Source organism: Hyperolius riggenbachi, chromosome 2 (genome assembly GCF_040937935.1).
Source record: "Hyperolius riggenbachi isolate aHypRig1 chromosome 2, aHypRig1.pri, whole genome shotgun sequence".
Classification (NCBI taxonomy): domain Eukaryota; kingdom Metazoa; phylum Chordata; class Amphibia; order Anura; family Hyperoliidae; genus Hyperolius; species Hyperolius riggenbachi.
Genome location: NC_090647.1, coordinates 93,937,646 through 93,962,179, shown reverse-complemented (window position 1 = coordinate 93,962,179; position 24,534 = coordinate 93,937,646). Strand labels below are relative to the sequence as shown.

General features: G+C 41.6%; 1 protein-coding gene across 9 annotated transcripts in view; it reads right to left on the bottom strand.

Moving 5' to 3' along the window:
- Positions 1-24,534, bottom strand: part of NBEA (neurobeachin) — an 866,760-nt gene that overhangs the window by 49,106 nt on the left and 793,120 nt on the right. For all 9 annotated transcript variants that reach the window (XM_068267062.1, XM_068267067.1, XM_068267066.1 and 6 more), the window contains one exon: positions 16,403-16,570. In XM_068267062.1, coding sequence (XP_068123163.1) covers positions 16,403-16,570 — 168 coding nt within the window. The remainder of the gene's footprint in view (positions 1-16,402; positions 16,571-24,534) is intronic.

The following is a 24,534-nucleotide window of genomic DNA, read 5'->3' as shown; positions in this document are numbered from 1 at the left end:
AAACAATGCCAGTTGCCTGGTTGTCAGGTTGAGCTTTAGGCATTAGTTGCAGCCAGCGGAGTCAGACCAGAGTCGAGACATGTGATCGCATGCATAAAATAGAGGCCCAGGAAAATTTGGGCTCTGGGAATAGCCAATAGTAGAATATCAGTATTTTACTAGTTTACAGTGGCATTTCTGGTTAGTAAAATGCCAATATTTTACTACAGAAAAACTGAACCCTATTTTCTCACAGAACCCTCCCTCTATAATGCCTAACCTTAACCACTTCCCCGGGACGCCTAACATTAAACCCCCCCATGGCTAACCTTAAACATTTCCTACCCCCACAGCTAACGTTAACCCCCTCCCCCCCCCCCCCACTATGCCTAACCTTAACCATCCCTCCAACGGCTAATCTTACCCCCCACCCCCCCATGGCTTACCGTAACACCCACTGCACACTTTACCTTAACTGACCCCCCCCATATCCCCTGGAAAAACGAACATTTTCGGGTGTCGCCATTGGTATCTGTATAAACAGTGGTGCCCAATAAACAGCGGATGCGGGGCCACCCACAATGCCGAATATGGCAAAATACAGCTTCAAATAGCAGGTGTTGCGCCCACTATTACTGCTATTTATAAAGACACCAATGGCAGTGCCCAAACTTCTGCCAATAGCAGGAACCCAAATTTCCTACTTTTACAGGCTGCTCCTGGGACAGTGGAGACTTATTAGAGGCAGAGCATCAGCACAGATGTTAGGCAGCCTACATTGTCTATTAGAGAATGAGGATGGCAGCGTACATATTCCTTTCACTTCAGGTTCACACAGCAAGAAGTCTAGAGGCGCTAGGCGTGGACTAGACTTCTTGCTGTGTGATACTCCTACTGTGATTGCCTGAGGAAGCAGGACTATACCCGCAAAACGCATTGCCTGTTTTATTGGAGTATGTGAATAAAAATCTTGTTTTGCTGAAAAATCGGCAGCTTATGTGTCTGTTTGGGGAGGTTGAGGCCACCACCGCCTCCCAAACGTTTTAACAATTTTAGCATATTTTATCCTTTTGGCGCCTCTGTTCACCTTCTACTATATCTGTGTCCACCCCTTGGTGGAGGGGTGTTTATCCCCCTTTTTTTTTCCTGATCTACAGAGAGCGACATCTTAGTCCTGAGTGGGGACAGGCCTAATCTCCCCACTTTACAGTGGTTGCCTGAGCGGTAACCCTGGTTTGCGAGTCCCGTTTTACATATCTAAATTTGACTGGGCAGAGTCTACGTCTTGTCCTGAGTCAAATATTGTAAATGCTATGAGCGGATGTTCAGTGTATGCAGCATGGTCCTATTAATTCTGCAGCACGGTTTACATATTGGTAAATTATCAAGATAAAATTAATTTAGCAGATCAAAACTCCCTTTGCAACATCCACTAACGGTGAATAAAATGAAGTCGTATTAATATTTATTTCATTAAAATGTGGCAACAATTCCATTAAATTCTGTTAATAGGAAAATGTGAAAATAACAAAACCAAATGAATTAAACTTGCAAATGTTTTCCAGGAGGTGCGAGACAAGAAAGTTAAAAAGAAAAATCTCCCCATCCAAATTCCCTTTCCCCAGAGGATGGATATACTGCGACTTGTGTGCAAAACATTGGCAGTCCAGAACTGCATTATTGGTAATAAAATAAAAAGTATCCGTCAGGGAACATTTTCTATAGCAAAGAATGGCAAAAATGCATCAGTTGTTAACATCAAGATTAGTGCAGTTGTAATCTTGATGTTAACAACTGATGCATTTTTGCCATTCTTTGCTATAGAAAATGTTCCCTGACGGATACTTTTTATGAATATTTTTGCACAAGTGTTGTCTTCAATAAAAATCTTTTGTATTTTTGCATATAAACTCTTCAAGTTTCTTCAGTTTTTTGCTATATATATCCTTTTTATTAGTATAAAGTCTATGTAGGTGTTGTGGCACACCTGAGAGGATATTATCATCACTTCTTTTGTTTCCCTATATACGGAATATTATTGGTAATAAAAAGCAGAGGTGTCACCAGTACTGTAACCCATAGAGTCATTGCCCTCCCCACCCCCCATACACATTCCCATTCCCACCCCAGTAAGTTTCTGTAGGCGTCTGCAGTTATTTAAAAAAAACATCTAATTTATTAAACTGTGTTTAGAACAAAAAAATGCTCTATTAGGTCTTACATGTTCCAACTTAAAATAATGATTTTTGGAATTATTTTTAGTCTGTCAGTTTTGTAATCAGTAAAGCTTCTATTATGGTTCCGACATCACAGAAGCCAATTATCTTCTGATCTAGAGAGGCTGATAATTGCGTTCTATTTCTCACTTTGGATTTATATTTGCTGTTCAGCAGTGTTCTAAATACTAAACTAGTTATTTAAACCACAAAATTAAGTAAAAAAAAATTGGAACATGCATCTGCAGTGTCTAAGAAATCATTACACATTCCATTTATACTGACTAGCCAGACTATCACCATTTGCGGCCCAGGAGAGACTTAAAGGGGTTCTTTCGCGAAAAAAGTAGGCAGTTAAAAAATGTGACAGATGACAGGTTTTGGGCCAGTCCATCTTTTTAAGGGGGATTCTCAGGGCTTTCTTTGTTTTCAACAGCATTTCCTGAACAGCAGTTTAACTGCCAAAATAGCAAGATACCAGCCGGCCTCTCTAATCACTTGCACACTATTATGTCAGTTAGATTTTCCAACTGTTGTTCAGGAAATGCTGTTGAAAACAAAGAAAGCCCTGAGGATCCCCCTTAAAAAGATGGACTGGCCCAAAACCTGTCATCTGTCACATTTTTTAACTGCCTACTTTTTTCGCGAAAGAACCCCTTTAAGGGAAGGAAGAGTATATTGGTAGGGTGGAGACTTTTGCAATATATAGTTAACCTCATCTGAAGATCTGAGGGCCGCCAGTGGCTGGATAGTGTACTCATGAGACCTGGGTTCAAATATTGGCTCTTCCTGTTTAGTAAGTCAGCACCGATAAAGCGAGGAGACCTTGGGCAACTGCTGCAGCCTATATAGCACACCCTGGCGGCTGCAGCTCTGGCGCTTTGAGTCGGCCAGGAGAAAATTGCAATATAAATGATCTGTGTCTTGTCTTATGAAGGAGAAAACAGGATTATCACCAGACTGATTTTTCCTGTAGCTGCTAGCCATGAGGGAAACATCTGTAAGGTATGCACATTTTAGTGTGACTAACACACTGACATGTATAAGGACCACTCAGAAACCGGAATTGCCAATAAATTAACTGGTAGGTGTGTAAATGGCCAGCTACTGGTGGTTAATTGATCAGATTTTAGTGATCATTAATCTCTGCACATTTTCTTTTTGAGTAGACTGAAGCTTGCATACCGTGTGACTGGTCACTGTAAAGTTCATGGTGCTAGTCTACTTAAGGGGACCCAGAAGAAAACCTCATAGGGAACAGTTGTCCAATCACAGCATCCTCTATAGCACAAAGCGTTGTGATTGGCCAAATATTGTGGGCGTAGTTTACTACAACCTATCTGAAACCTAGCAGAGAGGGTGCTGTCCACCCAATCATGGTAGCAGAATTTCCCAATGATGTCTCCTACTGGGTGCCCTAAAGTAGACTAGTGCCAAGTACATACGACATGCTAGTCAGATACATAGGGCTGCACCATGGCACATAGATTACCACAACACTATTAGGGCAAGAGGGGGTTAAAGCCTATCTAAAGAAAAAACACACACACACACTCAAAAAGGTTTAGTGCTGACTAGTTTAGCACTGCCCTGCATGTTTTACTGTTCTGTCATTATTTTCTGTAGTGTAATTTGTGTATTGCCTATGCCCCTTTCCAGGTGCCCATCACTAAAGTGGAAGCTACAACCACTGCTCTCCTTCCTTCCCCCTGCCCTAGCCATTCCAAAAGGTCTTTGTCTACCCTACCCCAACATCTCAAGTTATCCAGCACAGGGATGAGCAGAAACTACGCCAGTGCGAATTTACGCATCCTACTTCGCATCTACGCATCATAGTTCGTAGGTGAAGTTTCAAAACTCCCCGCTTACGAATTTACGCGTAGCGAAGTACTGCTACGCGTAGCTTACCCCACTATGTGTAGTTAACATGTGTATTGCGTAGTGAACTACGAATGAGTTACTCGCGTCTAATTTTCTGCGTGCGATTGTATGCTTAAAAATTTACGCATTGGAATGTACGCATAGAAGAGTTCCCGTTATAAGCATTTAAAGAGAAATGAATGCGTAAAATGTTATAAGGGCATAAGCATCCACATATACTACGCTTCGTACTATGCGTAATTGCGTATTTTAACGCATAGTCTACGAAATGCATACGAAGGGAATATTTGATTTCAAAGCCGTAGTTTGGCGAAGTGTAACTGCGTAAAACTACGCGTAGTTCTAGCGTAGCGAAGTTGGCTGACTACAACCATCCCTGATCCAGCATGAAGCCCTACACATGGCTAAGCATTCCTCTCCAAATTTTATGAGCTGCTAACACAGCTATATAACATTCACCCAGCATATATGATGCCTAAAGCAAACAGAGCAATTCCCTGTGCGTGCCCAATCCAATGCCTCCTAGGAGTTTTTTTTTCAGATGAAAGTTAGCCCAAGCTAATACTAGAAAATATATGTCGGTTTACAAATTCCCAAAGTATAGTTTATCTGTGCTGAAAGCTGCTATTGTATTTTATTGCATAGCTCCTGTATTTATATATTTACCTCCTTAGCAGTAATCCTGAGTCAGGCTCGGGATGGAAATCAGCAACTCAGAGCGGTAATCCAGTGCCTGAGTGAATTATATGCAGGAGTTGCTACAGTGTTCTCTGTGGTATGTTTTGTTCTTGTTGTTAGGGTCTAAAAGCTTGTGAAACCATTTAACAGCTTTTAGACCCTAAAACTGAAAACACTCATAACGCCAGGGAGGTTAAAATCTATCTAATGACCTCTAAACTCTTTCTATTTTTCAACTCAGTTTCAGCAGTTTGCTATTGTTTACTACATGTATCATTTAGTATCATGTATCAGGAATGTAAACAATGTAAACCGTATCTAATGTAAACAAAAGATAATGTTATAATCTCTTCAGATGAGGCCAGAAGCTTTCCACTTAAGCAATGAGCTTTCCACTGAAGAAAAAAGTGCTGTGTTTAACTGTTTGAATGTTCTGCTAAAAAATTTTTTGTGGTAATAGATTTTATGCTGTAAATTTTTTTTAGAACAGAGAGAAAATGCCGAGTTTCATACCACTTTATGTGACGTGATCCCTGCTATTGGGGAGTGCAATTTGTGCAACAAAATGGAACCAATAACTATATGTTGTAGTCCTTTTGCGAAATACTGGTAGGCTCCATGGTATATACTGTTAATGACTTGTGCTTCAATAAAGATCTTTTTGTTGTAAGAAAAAAAAAGTGCACAAACATTATTGCTCTTTAAATCCTAAAAATTTCAAGGAAACGTCTGTAGAGAGGAGCAATCCACTGCCAACAAGAGCCGCCCAGCTCCACCAGTGAAGAGGGAGCAGCACTCCTTTGTCAACCAGTTGCACAAGACACACGTCAGCAGTGAAATGGAGAGCGCAGTCTAATGGGCTGGAACTGCATTCTGCACAAACACACAATAGCTATGCCCAGAGGACATGTGACAGGATTATGATGTCCCTTTTGTGGTAAAGACAATTCCAAATTATATCTAATACTCCACATAATTGATGTTTACATATTAGAAAGAGATACAGGCTTTGTATCCCGAGCATTCTGTCATGTTTCACCACAGGAGCAGACAGTCATTGTAAAGTTCATTATAAATTACAGCTTTACAACAGCAATATGAGTTAAGCTGTCATAATGTTCTCAGCCAGAGATCCCATGCTGTCAAAGAGTGTCAATTTTTAATCTGACACAAGGAAGAATATTATCTGTTCCCCTGACCTTCTGATATTTTAATGCTATAATTGCTGTGCTTAGTGGAGCAGCCATGATTTCACCTGTCAAGAAAGAATGAATCAATAGCCTGCAGCTCCTCTCACATTCTAGCATTGGCTTTGGTCGATGTGTTTCATTACAGGGGAAGCTAATGCTCGCTACACACACCTGTGCAGAGAAAATCTCATTGACTAAAAAAAAAAAAAAAAAGTGTGTGAGGAAATCTGCAGGGGTTATAAATAGCATGCAGAGCACACTGATGGACATACTGTATAGGAGGAATATTAAGGTAGCCAGCCATCATTGTGTGGACTATATGACCTGAGGATTTTCTTCAATAAGCCGTCTCTTCCCCAGTATTTACCTCTAGAGGTTTGAACTCTGAATGCACTGTAGCCTTTCACCTTTGATCCACCTACGATTAACTTCATATCTTGCTACACATCCACATACTGCAGGGTAACTGGACCCGTAAAGTGTGGGCACATGGAAGATTTTGCCGGACTCCTCATTATCTTTTCTCTAGGCCATATATTTAAAACTCTGGATTGCTGGGACATCAAATTTGGCCTGCAAGTTATCATCTTACATTGCATATTATGTTTGGCACACTCTATACCACTAAGGAAGGTGAAGCCTAGATCACCAGGGAAGTCATATGGAAGAGGGAAAGCACTAGACACCAGAGAACTGTAAAGGGGAAGGGGGGAGGGGTCACCAGACACCAGGGAACTCTATAGAGGTTGGAGAGGGCCACTAAACACCAGGGAACTGTATACGGGAAGGGAGGACCACCAAACACCAGAGAACTCTATTGGGAAAGAGGTGGCATTAGACACCAGATGACTGTAAAGGGGAGAGAGGAGGGCCACTAGACACCAGGGAAATGTAAAGGGGAGGAATAGAGACCAGAGAAGTTTGTAAGGGAGGGTGGTGGTCACAGGACATTGAGGTTGGGCCGTGACTTTGTTCAATTTCAGCCTACTATGTATTTGAGTTTGTCACCCCTGCTCTAGGCCTTACTACTGAGTGATAGAACTCCATGGACACAAAACTCTGTAGAGCTAATTTATGAATTCACATGCAAAGAAAACTGAAGCAATGATTGAACAACTGCCCAAAGTCATCAATATTTGTTTTTAAGTCATTCAAAAACTTGATTGGTTAGTCTGGGCTGCTGTTAGACTATTTTTGTGTCATTTTTCCCAGTGTCTTTTGTACTTGTGATAAATCGGCTCTAGTGTTCAACAAACCCCCACTGTAGCCGGTAAAGGCAGATCGTTGCAGGCATATACAGCAGCTGTTTTATCTTGAACCACGCACTGAGAACCGCGATGGTCAATTAAAGGGACTCCGAGCAGTGCAGAAACTATGGAAAGATGCATATCATTTTAAAGCTCTCTTTCTCCTCTTTCCAATGATGTATAAACCGCCACCCTACGCCTTTTAGTTTTTGCTATTTTTACGATCGAAATTGCAGTGACCGCGACTTCGATCGCGAAAATAGAGAAAACTATAAGGCATAGGGCGACGATTTAGGTGTCGCCAGAAAGAGGAGAAAGAGAGCTTTAAAATGATATCCATCTTCCCATAGTTATATTGTATAACACAGGGCGACTTTTTCCTGCTGAATGGAGCTGCTGACTTTGAGAAAAAGTCGCCTTGTGTAATACAATGTAACTATGGAAAGATGGATATCATTTTAAAGCTCTCTTTCTCCTCTTTCTGACGAAATTGTCGCCCTACGCCTTTTAGTTTTCTCTATTTTCGCGATTGAAGTCGCGGCCACAGCAATTTCGATCGCGAAAATAGCAAAAACTAAAAGGCGTAGAGTGATAGTTTATATATCATTGGAAAGAGGAGAAAGAGAGCTTTAAAATGATACGCATCTTTCCATAGTTTCTGCACTGCTCGGAGTCCCTTTAAATGCACATAATTTTTACTTGCATTCAGATTTCATGTAAACTGCATGCAGCCTGAACTTGGACCAATCAAAACTGACATGATTATATGATTGGTCCAATTTCAAGCTAGGATGTTGAGGCAGCCGCCATGTACAATACATGTATAACAGGCATCAGTATCTTCAAAGCCAACCTTTACTAAAAGAGATATTGTATCTGTCGCTACAAAATTCAGAGGGTCATCAGCTCAGCGGAGAGAATTATTGGGAAACCCCTTCCTCCTGTAGACCTTATCTACAACACCAGACTGCGCTCTAGAGCACGCGTCGAACTCCAGGCCTGGAGGGCCAGATCCATGCCAGTGTTAAGGATGGACTGAGAAAGAAAGGAATGTGTTCTACCTGATGGACCACACCTTTCCTGATTCAGACCCATCAATTAATTTGAGCTGTATCAAAAATGTGTGAGGATCTTGGCCCTCGTAGGACCGGTTTGACATACCTGCTCTAGAGCAATGAAAATTTCCGGCAACCACTCCCACCCAGGCTATAGCATCTTCAGTCGGCTTCCATTGGGTCACAGGTTCCAGGCCATCTCCGTAGGAACACTTTTTTCCCTGCAGCTGTCAAGACTCTTGAACTCTGTCCATGCTCTTCTCCCCCCTTCAGTCAACCCCCCCTACCCCTTAGGCCGTATCTGACAGTTATCTGTGTGGTGTTGCTGCACTGTTAAATTGTTACCATCTCGTTACATGTTGTTCCACCATTATTTATATTATCTGTAATAGGTTTGTGTTTTCTTTAAATCTGTGGTATTTTTACTTCCGCTGTTGTATTATTTCACTGTGCCCTGCTGCTGACAAATCCAACTCTGGGCATGACCTGATAGTGCTTGGCAAAATAAAAATTTATTCTGATCGATTTGATTCTGAATTAGCAATAATTGCATCTATCACAGGTGTGGCTGGATGACTGAATGGACAAACATACAGACGAAAAGAAAGAAAGTTCTATGACTAATTGTTACTGCCGCAATCTTGCCCAACTGATTAGAGAGGGTCTTCCCATTGATTGCAGATCATATTAAGTTCTGTCTGCACAGATTCACTTGCCCATTATGTGTTATTGTCTATAATGTAGAAATGTAACAAGCCCACAGCCTGGCAATGTATAAATGATTGCGTGTTTTACATACAGCAGATGGCAGATATCTGGGGGAATGGAGGATGGAGAGAGTGTCTTCCACATCTCAGCACAGCTCATCCAGCAGCTGTTGCACTTTGTGACTTTGCACATCATATTTACATAGCCTGGTTTCAGGACTGAGGCATGGATGATGGTTTCATATGTAGAGCAACCCTTATGAGCCAGCAGCATGTTATATGTACCGCGGATGGTATACAGAATGCGCTTTACAACCTAACCAGAATATAGCGTACCTACAATTTATATCCATTATGAAGTGTGAAATTATTGTGGCAATATTTGCTTAGATTGGAATATAGGCACTCACACACAGGTGGCTCATTTAAAGAGACACTGAAGCGAAAAAAAAATTATGATATTATGATTTGTATGTGTAGTACAGCTAAGAAATAAAACATTAAGATCAGATACATCAGTCTAATTGTTTCCAGTACAGGAAGAGTTGAGAAACTCCAGTTGTTATCTCTATGCAAACAAGCCATTAAGCTCTCCGACTAAGTTAGTCCTGGAGAGGGCTGTTATCTGACTTTTATTATCTCAACTGTTCCTGGACTATTTACTTTTCCTCTGCCAGAGGAGATGTCATTACTTCACAGACTGCTCTGAAAGAATCATTTTGAATGCTGAGTGTTGTGTAATCTGCACATATTATAGAATAATGCAATGTTAGAACACTATATACCTGAAAATAAAAGTATGAGAATATTTTCTTTGCTGCTAATCTTCTAGTAATTATTCATAGTACACAACCAATTCATTATATCATATTTTTTTTTCCGCTTCAGTGTCTCTTTAAGCCTCTGTGGATTATTTGTCTGTAGAAAGAGGAATAACCACAACTCACTGGGCCCCCTTTGCACTTAGGTGATGAAACTTCCAGCACTAGGCGAACTTGAGCAATAGCACCCAACTCTATGGATATAGGTGGCTGCAGCAATGCATGTTCACATACAATATAGAGGGCATAAAGTGTGTGGAAGCAAAGAAGACCATTAACTAAAGAGATCTCCTTACCAGCATGCTCTCCTCTTGCCATATTCTGCCGGGGGAGGAGGAAGGTGGGAGAAGACTCCACAAGTATTGGGAAGCATTGTAAGGCCTCCTGCACACTGCATGCGATTCCAATTAATCATATTTTACATGCGATACTGATTTCCCATTTTTAATCCTTACCGCATCGGAATCGCAAAACGGATTTGCAGTATGCAGGGAGTCTTAGGCCCCATTTGACACTTAAAGAGACACTGAAGCGAGAATAAATCTCGCTTCAGTGCTTATATTCAGCAGGGGCACGTGTGCCCCTGCTAAAACGCAGCTATCCCGCGGCTAATTGGGGGTCCCTTACCTCCCCAATCCCTCTCGTGGCGTGCGGGCAGCGCTTCCGCATTCAGGCAGGGCTAATGGCCGCAGCCCTGCCTCACGCGTGTCTGTCAACGCGTATCTCCGCCTCTCCCCCGCCCCTCTCAGTCTTCCTTTGCTGAGAGGGGCAGGGGAGAGGCGGTGATGCGCCGCTGATTGACGGCGCTGACAGGCAGGGCTGCAGCCATTAGCCCTGCCTGAAGAGCAGCAAAATCTTCGACCAAGTTGGTCGTTTATTTTGCAGGGGGGGGGGGGGGTTTGGGGGTGAAGGGACCCCCATTCAGCCGCGGGGTAGTGGCGGTTTAGCAGGGGCACACGTGCCCCTGCTGAATATAAGCACTGAAGCGAGATTTATTCTCGCTTCAGTGTCTCTTTAATCAGTTGCTCTCAGTTATAAATGAAAGAAAACGGATTTTCAAAGTAATGCCCATGTTTCCCTACAGTTAAGGGCCTGTTTCCACTACACGCAGACTGGATGCAGAATGGATGCGGAAAAACTGACTTCAATGAATGCCTATGGGCCTGTTTCCACTAAATGCGATTTTTCTGATGCATATTTTCCCATAGGCATTCATTGGAGTCAGTTTTTCTGCATCCAATCTGCATGTAGTGGAAACAGGCCCTTAGTTCCCACTATACGCTTTTTAACTGAAATCTTTTTCACAATGCACTGCTATGGAAAAAACGCGTACCAACGCGTACTAACGTATACCAACGTATTGAGCGTAAAAGGGACACAAGGGGTGATTTTTTTGGGGTTGTACTACATAGGTAGCATTGAAATGTGTGTATGTGTGTGTGGGGGATACTAAACAAAATGCAGTATACATGAGAGACACCATATTGGAAGCACTATTACACATAAAATGGGTGTATGTGGAACACCATTCCAGAAGGCCTAGAATGGAAGCAGAACATCACAGTATAATACTCTTTGGTTACCTTTTACAGCTGCAGCCCCATTTTTACCCTTATTTTTCTATCAAAGAAAGTCTAATGCATCCCCAAATACAGTGACAAATAGACAGCTTGATGGATAGATAGGTAGAGCCTCTCTTACTTTGGGGTCGTAGGGCAATAGAAAATGATTACTGGATCAATACAGACATGACTGGAATGTCACAACTGCTTTGCTCCAGAAGTTGAAAACAACCTCAAGGTGTGAAGTGGTAAATATGCAAGCAGCTCATTTCTGATCTTTACAGTAAGCCTGAGCACTTGGCTAGCCCATACTCCCTTAGCACGATGTGCTTTAGTGCTAAAAGGGTTCTGCACAAAGGAGAAAAGGAGAGCAGGAGGACATTTCACAACCAGAGAAGGAAGATTAGAAGCACATTCCCTAAACATGGATAATCCCATACTATTAGGGGGCCGGGGACTAGAAACACAGGCAATTGCGGAAAACCACGAGTTTACTGCATTGTGCAATTTTATTTATTTTTGGTGCATTTTTGTACACGATTGTACTTTACATTTCCCATGCGTTTTTGGTGCAATTGCATTTTTTAAAAATATTTTTCCCTTTTCAATGGAATAAATATATATACCATGATTTGACTCACGCTTGTAAGTGAACAAGTTAAAGATAATAAATAAAGCTGGCCACTAATGGTCCAATTTCTAGCGAAAAATCGTTCGAGCGATCAGAAATTCTGATCGGATTGGTTGTAAATAATCTCCATTGGTGGACAAAATCGATTATGAACGAGTGAAAAAAATGTCGCCCGAATGAATTTTCGTCGAACGAAAATTTGGATTTTCTTGGTGGTCGTGATAGATAGGAAGCAATGATTGGTTAGTTGATGGTGTAGTGAACGATTTGTCGTCCGATCAGTATTTCTGATCGCTCGAACGATTTTTCGCTAGAAATTGGACAGTTAGTGGCCACCTTTAGACCTGAGACGCACTGCAGAGCGCTTGTTGATCTGTCAGCACTGCATTTGCGCTTTTAAAAAAAAGTAAACATTGACCTACATTAACATCGGTGTAAAACCACTGCGATCGCAAAGTCAATGGGAGTAGTTTATTATTTTAAAACGCAAAGGCAGCGCTGACGGATCAAAAAGCGCTCTGCAGTGTGTCTTAGGTCTTCTTTAATTAAAAAGAATGAATCAAAAAATGCATGTAAAAATGGGCTAAAACACTAGCGTTTCCCCCAACACTAGCAATTCTGCCTAGTGTGCTCCTAGCCTCATTGTTCATTTCAACCACAGTTTAAAGAGGAACCATAACCAAGAATTGAACTTCATAACAATCAATAGCCGACACCCCCTTTCCTGCAAGAAATCTTTTATTTTTCTCAAATGGATCATCAAGGGGCTCTGTATGGCTAATATTGTGGAGAAACCCCTCCCACAGTGTGATGTCAGCACCAGGGTGCTGACATCACACTGCGGAAGCCTTGTTGCATTGTGGAAAATAACAGCTGTTTCCAACTGCCAAGAATGCAGCATCTCTTTCCACAGACATCACCTGCCAGCAGTAAAGATGTCACCATGTGATAAATGCCAGAATGTACCGTAAGTAAGGGAGAGGGAAGATTTTACAAGGGGCAAACACTGACTAAATAATTTATACATAATTATAGTAAAGATTAAGCACTTTTTTATTATGTTATTTTCACTGCAGTTCTTATTTAAGTAGGCTGCACTCAGAAATATTTTAAGAATTAAACATAGGATACAGATTACTCCTAAATGCAGACAGATAAATGCCTGCTAGGAGGGGTTGTTGCAGTCTGTTTTGCTAAGATGACTTTCTCCTGTAAGTCACATTTAATTTGTGAAGACATTAGTCTAAGAGAATCCAATGAGGCTGTAAACACCGCTGGTTAATTATAAGCTAAAACCAGGTAGGCTATTTGGTTTGGGAGAGCTGGTATCGTATATTGTTTCAATCTGCTCTTTACATCTACAGGTTCAATATCTTTAATTTGTTCACTCGCAAGTGTGATTCAAACATGGTATATATTTTGCAAAAAGTCTCCCCATGGCTGATGTTGAATAAATATCAGATAATACATAAAATGAATTTAACAATGAAAAAAAGAATAGTGGAATGTGCTGACATGGGTAGCTCACAGTGACCTAATATACAGGTATGAATATTTCAGAGCGTATTGTATATGGAATAAGTTTCCAGGCGGTATAAATGTGTGTAAGGCAGTTGTTAGATGATATTTGAAAATTGTGCTTATGCAGACACTGCAGTAGACAGAGAGCTTGTAGAATCTTAAATAATTTAAAAAACCAAAAACTACAGCTCTTCATTAGAACAATGGTGTTATATTTGAAGCAAACCTGAAGCGTAAATAAACTGATGGTAAACACTGTATCAATCCTTCGCCTAAATAGGTCCTACTCTGAAATAAAAAAACTGCTACAGCGCTGGCCACAGAGTTGATTGCTCAGCAGAGGGAGGGGTTCAGAGAAGTCATGTGATCTGTGTTTACAGCAGCAGACTGGCTGCTGCCTCCATCCAATTCCTCTCTGACCGACTCTCTGTAGGTCATGATGGGATCGCGGGAGGTGTATGGGCTGTCATTTAAATAGGAAATTAAGCTACAAAACTCTAGATATTTTATATTTACTGCAAACCTGTGAATTGCTAATTCATGCAAAGATACTAAGTGAATAAGAAAAGCTGGGGGCTGAACAAGGGCTTTAAGCCACTAATCATTTACTGACCACTGTGAGATGATATAGAATGACAGAGCATCAGAGAGAGTAGTGCCTGACCCTGGTGAGAGATGGTAACTAATTTTACTTGAATGTCTCCTGTTATGTTACACTGACAGAAGCAATTACAACAAAACTAAGCTACAATGGATCTATATTGTCCAGCTGATCTAGGAACTTATTGGAATCCCCCACAAAGGTTGACGGCCTTTTGACCCCACCAGCAAATGGAACATTGGAAAATGATGACACTGGCTCTTTCACTGCCACAATAAAGAAGCAGCAATTCAGTAGGCTCAACTTATATCTAGAATAGTTGACATGAGGCATCCTTGTGAACCTAGGCCTTGGAAAACGCTTTCAATTTTGAAATTATAGTGCATGATGGCAACAGTGACAATGCTAGAGACAATTTACTAGGAGTGTTTGCTTCTGGACTCTACCTGACTAATCCTTTGTTTCCACAGTCTAGTAAAGCTGTACATTCTTTTATATGGAGAGGGGAAGAGGAGTGAGTGTTTATGCCACAGGCGTCGAACTCCAGGCCTGGAGGGCCAGATCCATGCCAGTGTTTAGGATGGAGAAAAAAGATGGAGGCTGGCACCACCAGTAAATAGTTATGCTCTTTTTATTGCATTAGCAAGATGGCAAAAAGCTTTGCTGGGCTAATTATCCATTAGTGGAACCAGCCTTCATCTTTTTTCTGGATCGTAGACCCTGGAGTACGAGGGTCTTTTGGGCTTGGGCACACCAGTCCCCACTTTTTGTGAGTGCCACTCCACTGTTTTTTTAGGGTTTAAGGTGGACTGAGAAAGAGAGGAATGTGTTCTACCTGATGTACTCACCTTTCCTGATTCAGACCATCATTTAATTTAATTCGGTTTGACATCTCTGGTTTACGCCTACAATGCCTGTACAACCCATACAGTTGTATGCAAATACAAATCATAAAATTGTGTGCAGACCTGCTACTACTTTTCACGTGTTAATACATTCTTTAATAGCACAATTAATGCTGAAACAGGAACAATCATGACAAATTTGTAGCGACTGTCTATCACGGTTGTCCTCAAACTTTGTGGAGTCAGGGTGTCTTGATGGCTTAGGCCCTAGGAGAGGAGGTTACTATTAGGAATAGGAGGAGAGGTTAGTGTTGGGAAAAAGAAGGGGAGTTTACTATTCAGCAATGGGGGGAGGTTAGTGTTTGGCACAAGGAGGAGGTTCACTATTCAGGCATAAGAGGGGAGGTTAGTGTTAGGCACTAGGAGATGAGGTTACTATTCAGGAATGGGGGGGGGGGGAGTTAGCGTTAGGCACTAGGAGAGGAGGTTACTATTCAGGAATATGAGGGGAGGTTAGTGTTAGGCACAAGGAGGGGAGTTTACTATTCAGGAATAGGAGGTGAGGGTAGTGTTAGGCAGTAGGCTGGGGAATTGCTATTCAGGAATAGAGGTGGAGGTTAGTGTTAGGCACAAGGAGGGGAGGTTAGTGTTAGGCACTAGGAGGGTTGTTTTCTATTCGGGAAAAGGAGGCAAGGTTAGTGATAGGCACTAGGAGGGTTGTTTTCTATTTGGGAAATGAGGCAATGTTAGTGTTAGGCACTACGAGGGTTGTTTTTTATTTGGGAATAGCAGGCAAGGTTAGTATTAGGCACTAGGAGGGGAGGTTACTATATGGGAAAAGGAGGCGAGGTTAGAGTTAGGCACGAGGAGGGGAGGTTACTATTTGGGAATAGGAGGCATTGGTGAGGTTAGTGTTAGGCATAAGGAAGGAAAAAAACAGTGTGAGAATTGGATCCGAGTATGTCTGTGGTAAAATATTGGTAATGGGTACTAACGTATTATACCTAATTTGACTGCCTCTTGGTTAAAAGATATTTACTACCCCTTGGAAATCTACATATTGGAAAATCGAGCATCTTGGCTTTCAATTGCATTATGCCCTGGGTCCGTGCAATGCAGAATTCCTAAGTTAGGGGTGTTGAATGAGGGGTGTCCACTCCTTTTAAAGTGATAGTCCCCACTTTACTGGAATCATTGACCCGTTGCTCGCTTGCTTCACTCGATGGGCTGCGGGCTCGGTTCTCGCGTTGCTCGGACAACTTTTTATTCTAACTATGTCCACTTGGGTAGTGGAGATTGCACACCAGGACGTTCGCTGGGCTTCAGGCTGGAAACTCTCAAGGGAAGCTATATAATGCTTGTATAACAATGAGTTATCTCCTTTCATACTTAATTCTGTATTTAACTATGAGATGACAAGATTATTATCAGCAACAAGGGAAAAGAAATCACTTGGTTGGACACATACCTCTCGTAATACAGGATCGGTGACGCTGTCCAAGTTCACAGAACCTTCATACGTCAGATAATGAAAGACGTTCAGAGCGCGCACGGCTTCAGGCCCTCGCTGCTTGTAGCCAAATATCAGATCTATCCACTGATGCAGCTGACAAGATACAAATTCACTTTCCAGAGCCTGCAATGCAAATGAAAAAGTGAACATTAATGAACGAGACTTGACCTAGTCATCCATGCAAGTGAGGGGCCAGTGTCACATTGTGCCGTTATGAGAGCTCATTTCATATAGCACGACATCTGCAGCTATCATTATCGGTGAAACACACTAGTGAATGCAGTGCTCTGACAAGTGTATACGGATATGAGGTGCATGTACATTATCCGCAGTTAATATGATTTTTAGTCTACTGGGCTCCATTTTGTGACCAAGTAATTCATCTAACCTGTCAATTTGCTTGCCAATTAATTGTATACAGGTCCCCTACACAGATTGGGCTTGATTCACTAACCGGCGCTAAGTCTATCTTGAGATCTTTATCTGCATCTTGAGCAAAAAAACCTAATCCCCCCTCCTCCCTCCTCCCCTCTGCCTCTGAAATCTCTGGCTAGTAATACCTCCCCCTCCTCCAGCCCAGACTGAGCTCCCATGAGCCCCTGCTACTGTCTGAAAGTGCCTTGGCTCTCTGAAAACCTGTGGGCGTGGCTTGTTTAGTTTATAGGGAATTAAAGTATTAAAACAAAAACAAAAAAGTATTTGGCTTGAGGAATGCCCTATAAACAATAGGAAAGGAACACAATTATGCAATGAGTAAAAGTTCATCTCGGATCCACTTTAAGCATAAATTACGCGTAAATTAATGCGTAATTATAAATAGTAACAATAAACTACGAAATCAATTACGCTATTCCCCCAAAACTTTGCAGTATGATGTGTAATTGCGTATTACGATGAGTATTACGATGCGCATGGGCGTAATTTCTGCTCATCGCTAGTTCAGGGCCAGATTTCTGGAAAAGGCCACAAAGGCCATGCGACTCATTATCATTTAGGTATCTTTGGCATTTTCTTGTGCTGCTCTGCTATGCAATGAAAAGAGATGGATCTGTCTCTGTGCAGGATCAGGCACTCAGTGATGCTGCAGCCATACTGAGGAAGAATGGAGGGTGTGTGGAATGTTGATGTTCCTTTTATTGCTCATCTAATGTACAACATTGCATTGAATACTCCTGCAGCCATAGCAGCTCAGTGGCCTCACTGGCTCACTGGTATTGCATTGAGACAAGTGCTTCCGACATCCTTAGGTAAAGAACTCTATGTGAAAGTGTGCTTGATTTCTGTGCAATTAAAATCAGTGTGGCTGGGTTCACGTTATGCTGGAGCTGTACTGTATCCAGGATAGCAATGGTGTAACGCTGGGCAGGGTTCACTGAAGTGCCTGCTACCACTCTGAAGCAAGAGGCATACTCTGACCAGGGCCGGATTTACAACTCAGAGGCCTGTAGGCACAGGCGGTCTGGTGCCCTAAACTCCGCCCCTGAACAAAGGCAACACCCCCAAGTAAAAAATAAATTCCTGAACTCTAATCTCTGCCTTATGTTACCAACTGTCCTTAGAATCTAAACACTCTAATCACGGTCTCATATCATCCTTAGGGACATGAGACAAGGATTATGGTGTAAGTATCTGAGGTCAGTGATATGAGACAGGGATTAGACTGTAAGTTTCTGAGGTCAGTGATATTAGGAAAAGGGGCAGCCTCTCCCACATAAGGTACCTGTGGGCACGTGCCTCCAGTGCTTTATGGAAAATCTGTCCCTGCCTCCATCTATTACAGGCAATGCGATCTGCTGTCCAGAAGAATATGTACAGGATGGGGATTTCTACAGAGGACCACAACACATGCAAAGGGAAAGGAAAAGGGTTGCTGTGAACTGGCTCATTTAAATCAGTGAAGACCCTGGACCCATCCATTTTGAGACTGTTGTCCGACCCATAAAAATGTGGGGCAGCAGATAATTGTACAGAACCTAAATTAGGATATGGTAAATGGCTGGAATGAGAGCGCTCTTTCACTTAGCACATGGTCCTATATACTGCCTGCTTTCTCTATCAATGTACGTGAATTGAGCTATGGAACATTTGCTGAAATAAATTGATAAAAAGCTACAAGGCAGGCCTGAATCTCTACAGATTGCTCCTAATGCCTACCCCAGGGCAATATTTTGTGAAGCCATAAGAACCATTTTCTTATGGACATTGTTTAGTTCGATGTGCCGATTAACATGGCAATCACAGTGCCCTTTTTCCAACGAACCAATTCAGTTGTTGGCCAATCCCAAACTCTTTATGCTGCATTTTTCCTGCATTTGCGATTGGCCTAAGTGTGTTTTGTTTTTTTCATGACGGAAATCACAGCTTGTGCAACATCCCCATCGCAATAGCAGGATGGTTAGACTAGGGAACATGTTAAAGATGCTTGAAGGTTAGGCATAACAGAGAGGTTAAGGCTCAGTGAAATCCAGGGCAAGGCTTGGGTTAGACAATCCAGGAGAAGATCTGAGGTTAGAACTAGATGAAAGCTCTATAGCATTATAAAGACACAGTGTTGAAAAAACTAAGCCCAGAGCTCTGGTAAAAATTGGATGTGCTGAGAAACAACAGACCATCTCACTTACCCACCCTGTTTTAAAAGAACAGGCAAATGTTTGATTTCATGAGGGCAGCCATCTTTTTGGTTGAAAGGAGGTGACAGGGAGCATGAGACACAGTTCCAACTGTCCTGTGTCCTGATCACCCCTCCCAGTTGCTAGGCAACGTGAACAACAACATAGGAAAGCCCATCATGCTTTGCACAGCATCAGGGGAAAATAGCCCGGGCAGTTTTCTTTGATGGGGCGGAGCTTAGATTTTGTAAAGCTAAAAATAAGGCTTATGTAAGAAAAACAATGTTCTGATGCTGTGAAACTGTTAAAGAAACAACAAGCCTTTTCAGTGCTGCTAAGTAGATTTTTAGTCTGGAGGTTCACTTTAATAGCCATTAAAGTGAACCTCCAGACTAAAAATCTACTTAGCAGCACTGAAAAGGCTTGTTGTTTCTTTAACAGTTTCATATTATTATTATTATTATTTATACTAGATGTGAGTTACTGCAAACCACAGAGAGAATTGTGGAAAAGCCTTTTATACTGCTGCCGTCAGACTGCAATCCAGTTTTGAACGATCGCAAACGCACTGCATTTATTTTGAATTTCTCCTTGTGTTCCTAGCTGCCACAGGAAATTACAAAACGCAATCCCAGAAATATCAATTAAATATCGCACTGTAACATCGCAGTGCATTTGCCAAAGAAAGAAAAGTAAGAAAGAAGGAAAAAAAAAGCACAAAAGCAAGCATGAAAGCAAGAAAGAAGAAAGCAAGCAAGCAAGAAAGGAAGAAAGGATGGACTATAGAAAGCAAGCAATAAAGAATCATATGCAAAACCAAGGCAAGAAAGAAAGCAGGTGTTACAAAACTCCAACTTAGAAAGTAAAAACTCCATCTATTCAGTAGGTAAAGTACTGCATGTAACAATGTAAAGCATTACACCATTAAGCACCACAAGCACTCATATGCAATAAGATAGGAGTTGATGTCAGCAGGAAGATGCACCTCTAATGTAATCAAGAATTTAGCCCTTATCTTGCCAAGTTTTAAAGATTCATGAAAACCAGGTGAAAGCGCTGTTTTGATCTAATTATGCACATTAGGCAGCAGAGGTCTAGGTGGCTGGAGGAGGGTTTCTGCTTCATAAAGTATTTTCCTATCTCAGCTGTTTCCTCAATTTTCCTTTAACACTTTGTGTCACTTTCAGGTGTATACATCCTGCAAAGACTGTAATTCCTGTGGGAAGCAGCTACTGATACAGGCTGCATTTGTATACTAAGAAAATCGAACTTTCAGTCAACAGTCTCACATGCCCTAAAGTTGGCCACTGGCCATACACAGGCTGATATTTCCAGGTGGACTGATCATTGGTTCATAGTTGGATTGGAAAAAGACGTTCATCGAGTTGAACCAGAAACAATAGCCAATCACTGCAGTCACATTTTCCACTGAACTACTTATCCACACAAGTACAAGTAACCTTTCGATTGATTCCAGATAGTTTATTGATGGAAAATACAATCGGATGCTCTAGTAATTTTAGGTGCCAGGGGATCATCAGTCACAAAGCTTTGTATGTCCTCAAGTGTTACAAGGCTCAAAAGTGCCGTGATTCTATAGATTCTCAATACTGCTGAATTCTGATGGAGATCATGTTACATTAATCAGTACTATGACAAAGAACCAGGAGAGGACCTGACCAACTGAACTTACAACCTCAAAGGAAGGACAGTGGGGTTTTGTGCCAGTGAGAGAGAGAGAGAGAGAGAGAGAGAGAGAGAGAGAGAGAGAGAGAGAATGAATATGGAACGGTGATCTTGACTGGAATGGTGATCTAGAAGAGACATTTTGATGGCACAAGAATAATGGGACAAGAGAGGGAATTCCAGAGAGAAAGGGCAACCCTAAAGAAGTCTTGAGGCCGGGTGTGGGAAGAGGTTATGAGTGAGGAAGCTGGGCAGCAGCATTTATGATGAATTGTAGCGTGTTTCTAGTTAGTGGAATACAAGATAGGAGGTTGTTGGAGTAGTTGCGACGATTTATAGATATTTCTAAAGCTAAAGAAAAGCACAGCCCCACATTATTGCAATCAGAGTTCACATTGACTGCAATGATGGCTTTTTGGTAAAAAAATAAATTAGGTTTGTAAAATACGCATTTGTATTTAAGACTTTTTCTCCCCCAAACATGCCATAATAGTTTGGTAATATACTGGAAAATGTTGTTTCAGTTCACTAAGACCTGATTGCTAATGTAGAAGTCTCATCAGCTGTGGGTACATCTCTGCAGCAAGCTGTGATTATTCTGCAAGTGTCTACATGAGCTCTACTTGCTTCAGTCTTGTGACAACTTGCAGGCTTCCTGCATTCCTTTAAGTGTACCTTTATGTCACTAAAGGGCTTTCTTCTGTGTATTAGTATATAGATCTGCAAGTCTAAAGGGATACAGAAAGGCCTCTTTCAGTGTATCTTTCTCCTGCTTGTGTTTTTGTTTCTTGATGATGTCCCACTCAGCATTGCATTGGATCAAATGGGGCACGTAGCAGGACTGGGCAGCTCTTCCTATTTTTTTTTTCCTTTAGTCAGTCACTGTTAACGCATGCTGATTGCTAGTTACCGATAGCTCCAAGCTGGAGATAAATACCAAACATCTCACCTTGGTTTTACCACATGCGCTAATCTTTGTGAATGGACATTTATTGAGGTATTTAGCGCACAACTCGGTCATTTACCTCATTAGTTGGAAATTTTACTTGTCTATGCGGTAACAACCTTTATGAATTGGTGTTCGACAAGATGTTCGATAAAATCAGCTGTTTTATGCATTACCAAATTGAAGGCATTACGTTAAACAGAACTTTGTGAAATGTTTCCCTAAAAATTATAAATAAGCAAGTTTATCCAGATGGAGTCTATTGTTCTCCAAGGTGACTCGCTTACATTTGGATCTCTCTAATATCACTCAGATTAATTTGCAGTCATTAATCTCTAACTATAGACGAGAGTGTGAGGATCTGCTGCTACTGGGGCGGCATAGGGGCACAGCTCTCTCGCCTTGCAGCGATTGGTTCCTGGGTTCAAATCCCAGCCTGGGCACTATCTGCACAGAGTTTGTATGCTCTCCTCGTGTTTGCGAGGGTTTCCTCCGGGCACTCCGGTTTCCTTCCACATCCCAAAAACATACAGATAAATGAATTGGCCTCCCCACTAAATTGGCCCTAGACTAGGATACATGCACTACACGATATATACATAGACATATGACTATAGTAGGGATTCGATTGTGAGCCCCTCTGAGGGACAGTTAAGTGACAAGACAATATATATTCTCTGTACAGTGCTGCGGAAGATGTGGGCTCTATATAACTACAAAGAATAATGGATATGCAATAAATTCCAAATTTTCTTCATATTTAATTTCCAGTCTGATGACACATTTTAGAATTCTCCTTTAATTCCACATTTTTTCATTATTACTGATGGCTAACACAGTACAACACGCTGTTCCCTAGAATACAAAGCTAGCATGCCAGCTACATTCATAAATCTGCCTCCTCCAAACATTTATTTACCCTAAAAGCACAAACAGACTGCCATGGACAGGGGCTGCTAGTGTTTCAATTCCAAATAATTCACTGTGTCACCAGTGATGAGTTTTACAGAGATTACGTTTAGTTTGACGTCCATTAAATAGCAGTCTAGAACAATTTAAGTGCCTATCTCTTTAATTCTGCCCATGTATAATTGGAATAAACTGGGCTAGTTTGCCTTTGTGTGTGTTCTATTTTTGGCTCCCCGCATCAGTTCAGGTCTGCAGGGACCGCCGGGCTGAGTAAGGCTGCAGATGCACATCTGTGAAAGCTTTCTCTCCACTGCTAGATTATGATTGATGAAGCCAGCAATAAGGTAATGTTATCAGGGACTACTTACTGCTCCTGTCCTCTGTGACATCACTGAGGTCACCACATAACCACGTTAGCATTGAACACAATGCTTTATTAATGTTTCATGAGTAATTCAGCAGTAATCAGACTGGATTCCATGGCTAAATGAGGGCGGTGCTACATTCCCTGATGTATACATTGAGTATTGCATCTACCCCAGAGTATCATGCAGGGCTTCACACTGGGCTGGGTAATTGCAGAAATATTTTACTGACTGCTGCGTTCGCATTTTATTTTTACCACTGAAAATGATCATTATAATTGCTACTAGGGTTCTAGAGGTGACATGCTCAACATTAAATTAAAGGATTAGTCCACCACAGTCCAAAGCTGTGGTCTGAATCACCCCACTGGCCTCTTTAGATATTGGAAGCTCAATATTTAGTTACAGATTACCCAGAAAGCTCAGGGTGAACCAAACCTCCTAGGAGAGTGTAAGGGTCTACAAAGGACCAAAAAGCCCGCTTACTAAAACCCTATGCAAAACAAAAGTTTGCCTTCTTAAATCAGAAGGTATTTGTGATTATTTAGATTGGAGTGAGCATATGATGTCTCCCACAATGCATCACTGCTGAATATGCAAATCATCCTTTGTTGTCCCTGTAAACTAGACGCCTCCAGAGCGGCTGGTATGCAATGTTGTGTCAGCTTGTTAATTGTACAGAGCAACAATGATTCAAAATACATACAGACTGTTTCGGATTGGTTGATTCTCATCAGTGCATGGCATGGATTAATGTGGCTCTATGGGGTAGGACATTTTTGAAGCTGAATATGTGAAATCTTTTCCTCTATAAAGTCCCAAGTCATTAGAAAGCTATAAGAACGAAAGATAACTAGAAACACCAACAATAAACGAGGCACACGTATAACAGGTGCAACTGGCGAGAGGATGAGGAAATGTAATAATACAGATAAAGACAGCATCCTTCCATTGAACTACTCAAGATCTGTGCATTGTGGAAATACCAATTTTGGGTGATTATTAGCTTTCAACCTGGAATTATGTATAAATACAGAAGAGATATCATTCCGAACTAACATAGGCAAACACAATTACTAACATAGTTTAATGGAGAATGGTTATAACCAATGTCAATGCTGTTTACCTCCCCATTCAGGAAATTCCATTCATTTTCTGCCTCCTTTGCTGGTGGCAGAATGGAGAGGATGTAAGAAGAAATGTCAACGGGGATATAGACAGTAAAAGCAAAACCTGAGTTTACTAATCCTTCCTAATTCTGGGGAAAAAAACAAATTTATTACGGGTTGTGTCCAGGTTAAGGAGTTTTCTTTTCACTTCCTCGTCCTTTGCAGCACCCAACAGAGGGTCACTGCTTCACCAATGGGCATATACAGTGTGCCAGATTCATGAAGCTAAAGGATTAGAACTGGGATCCATCGGTTTAGTTTAGTATGCTGCAGCAGTCATGATTGCTGGGTGGGCCGAGAACCGATGATTCAACTCTCTGTCACTGCTTAGCAGAAGCTGTGATAAGCTGCAACCATACATTGCAAAGCCTGGGAGAGGTTTTATTAAACCGGATGCCCGAGT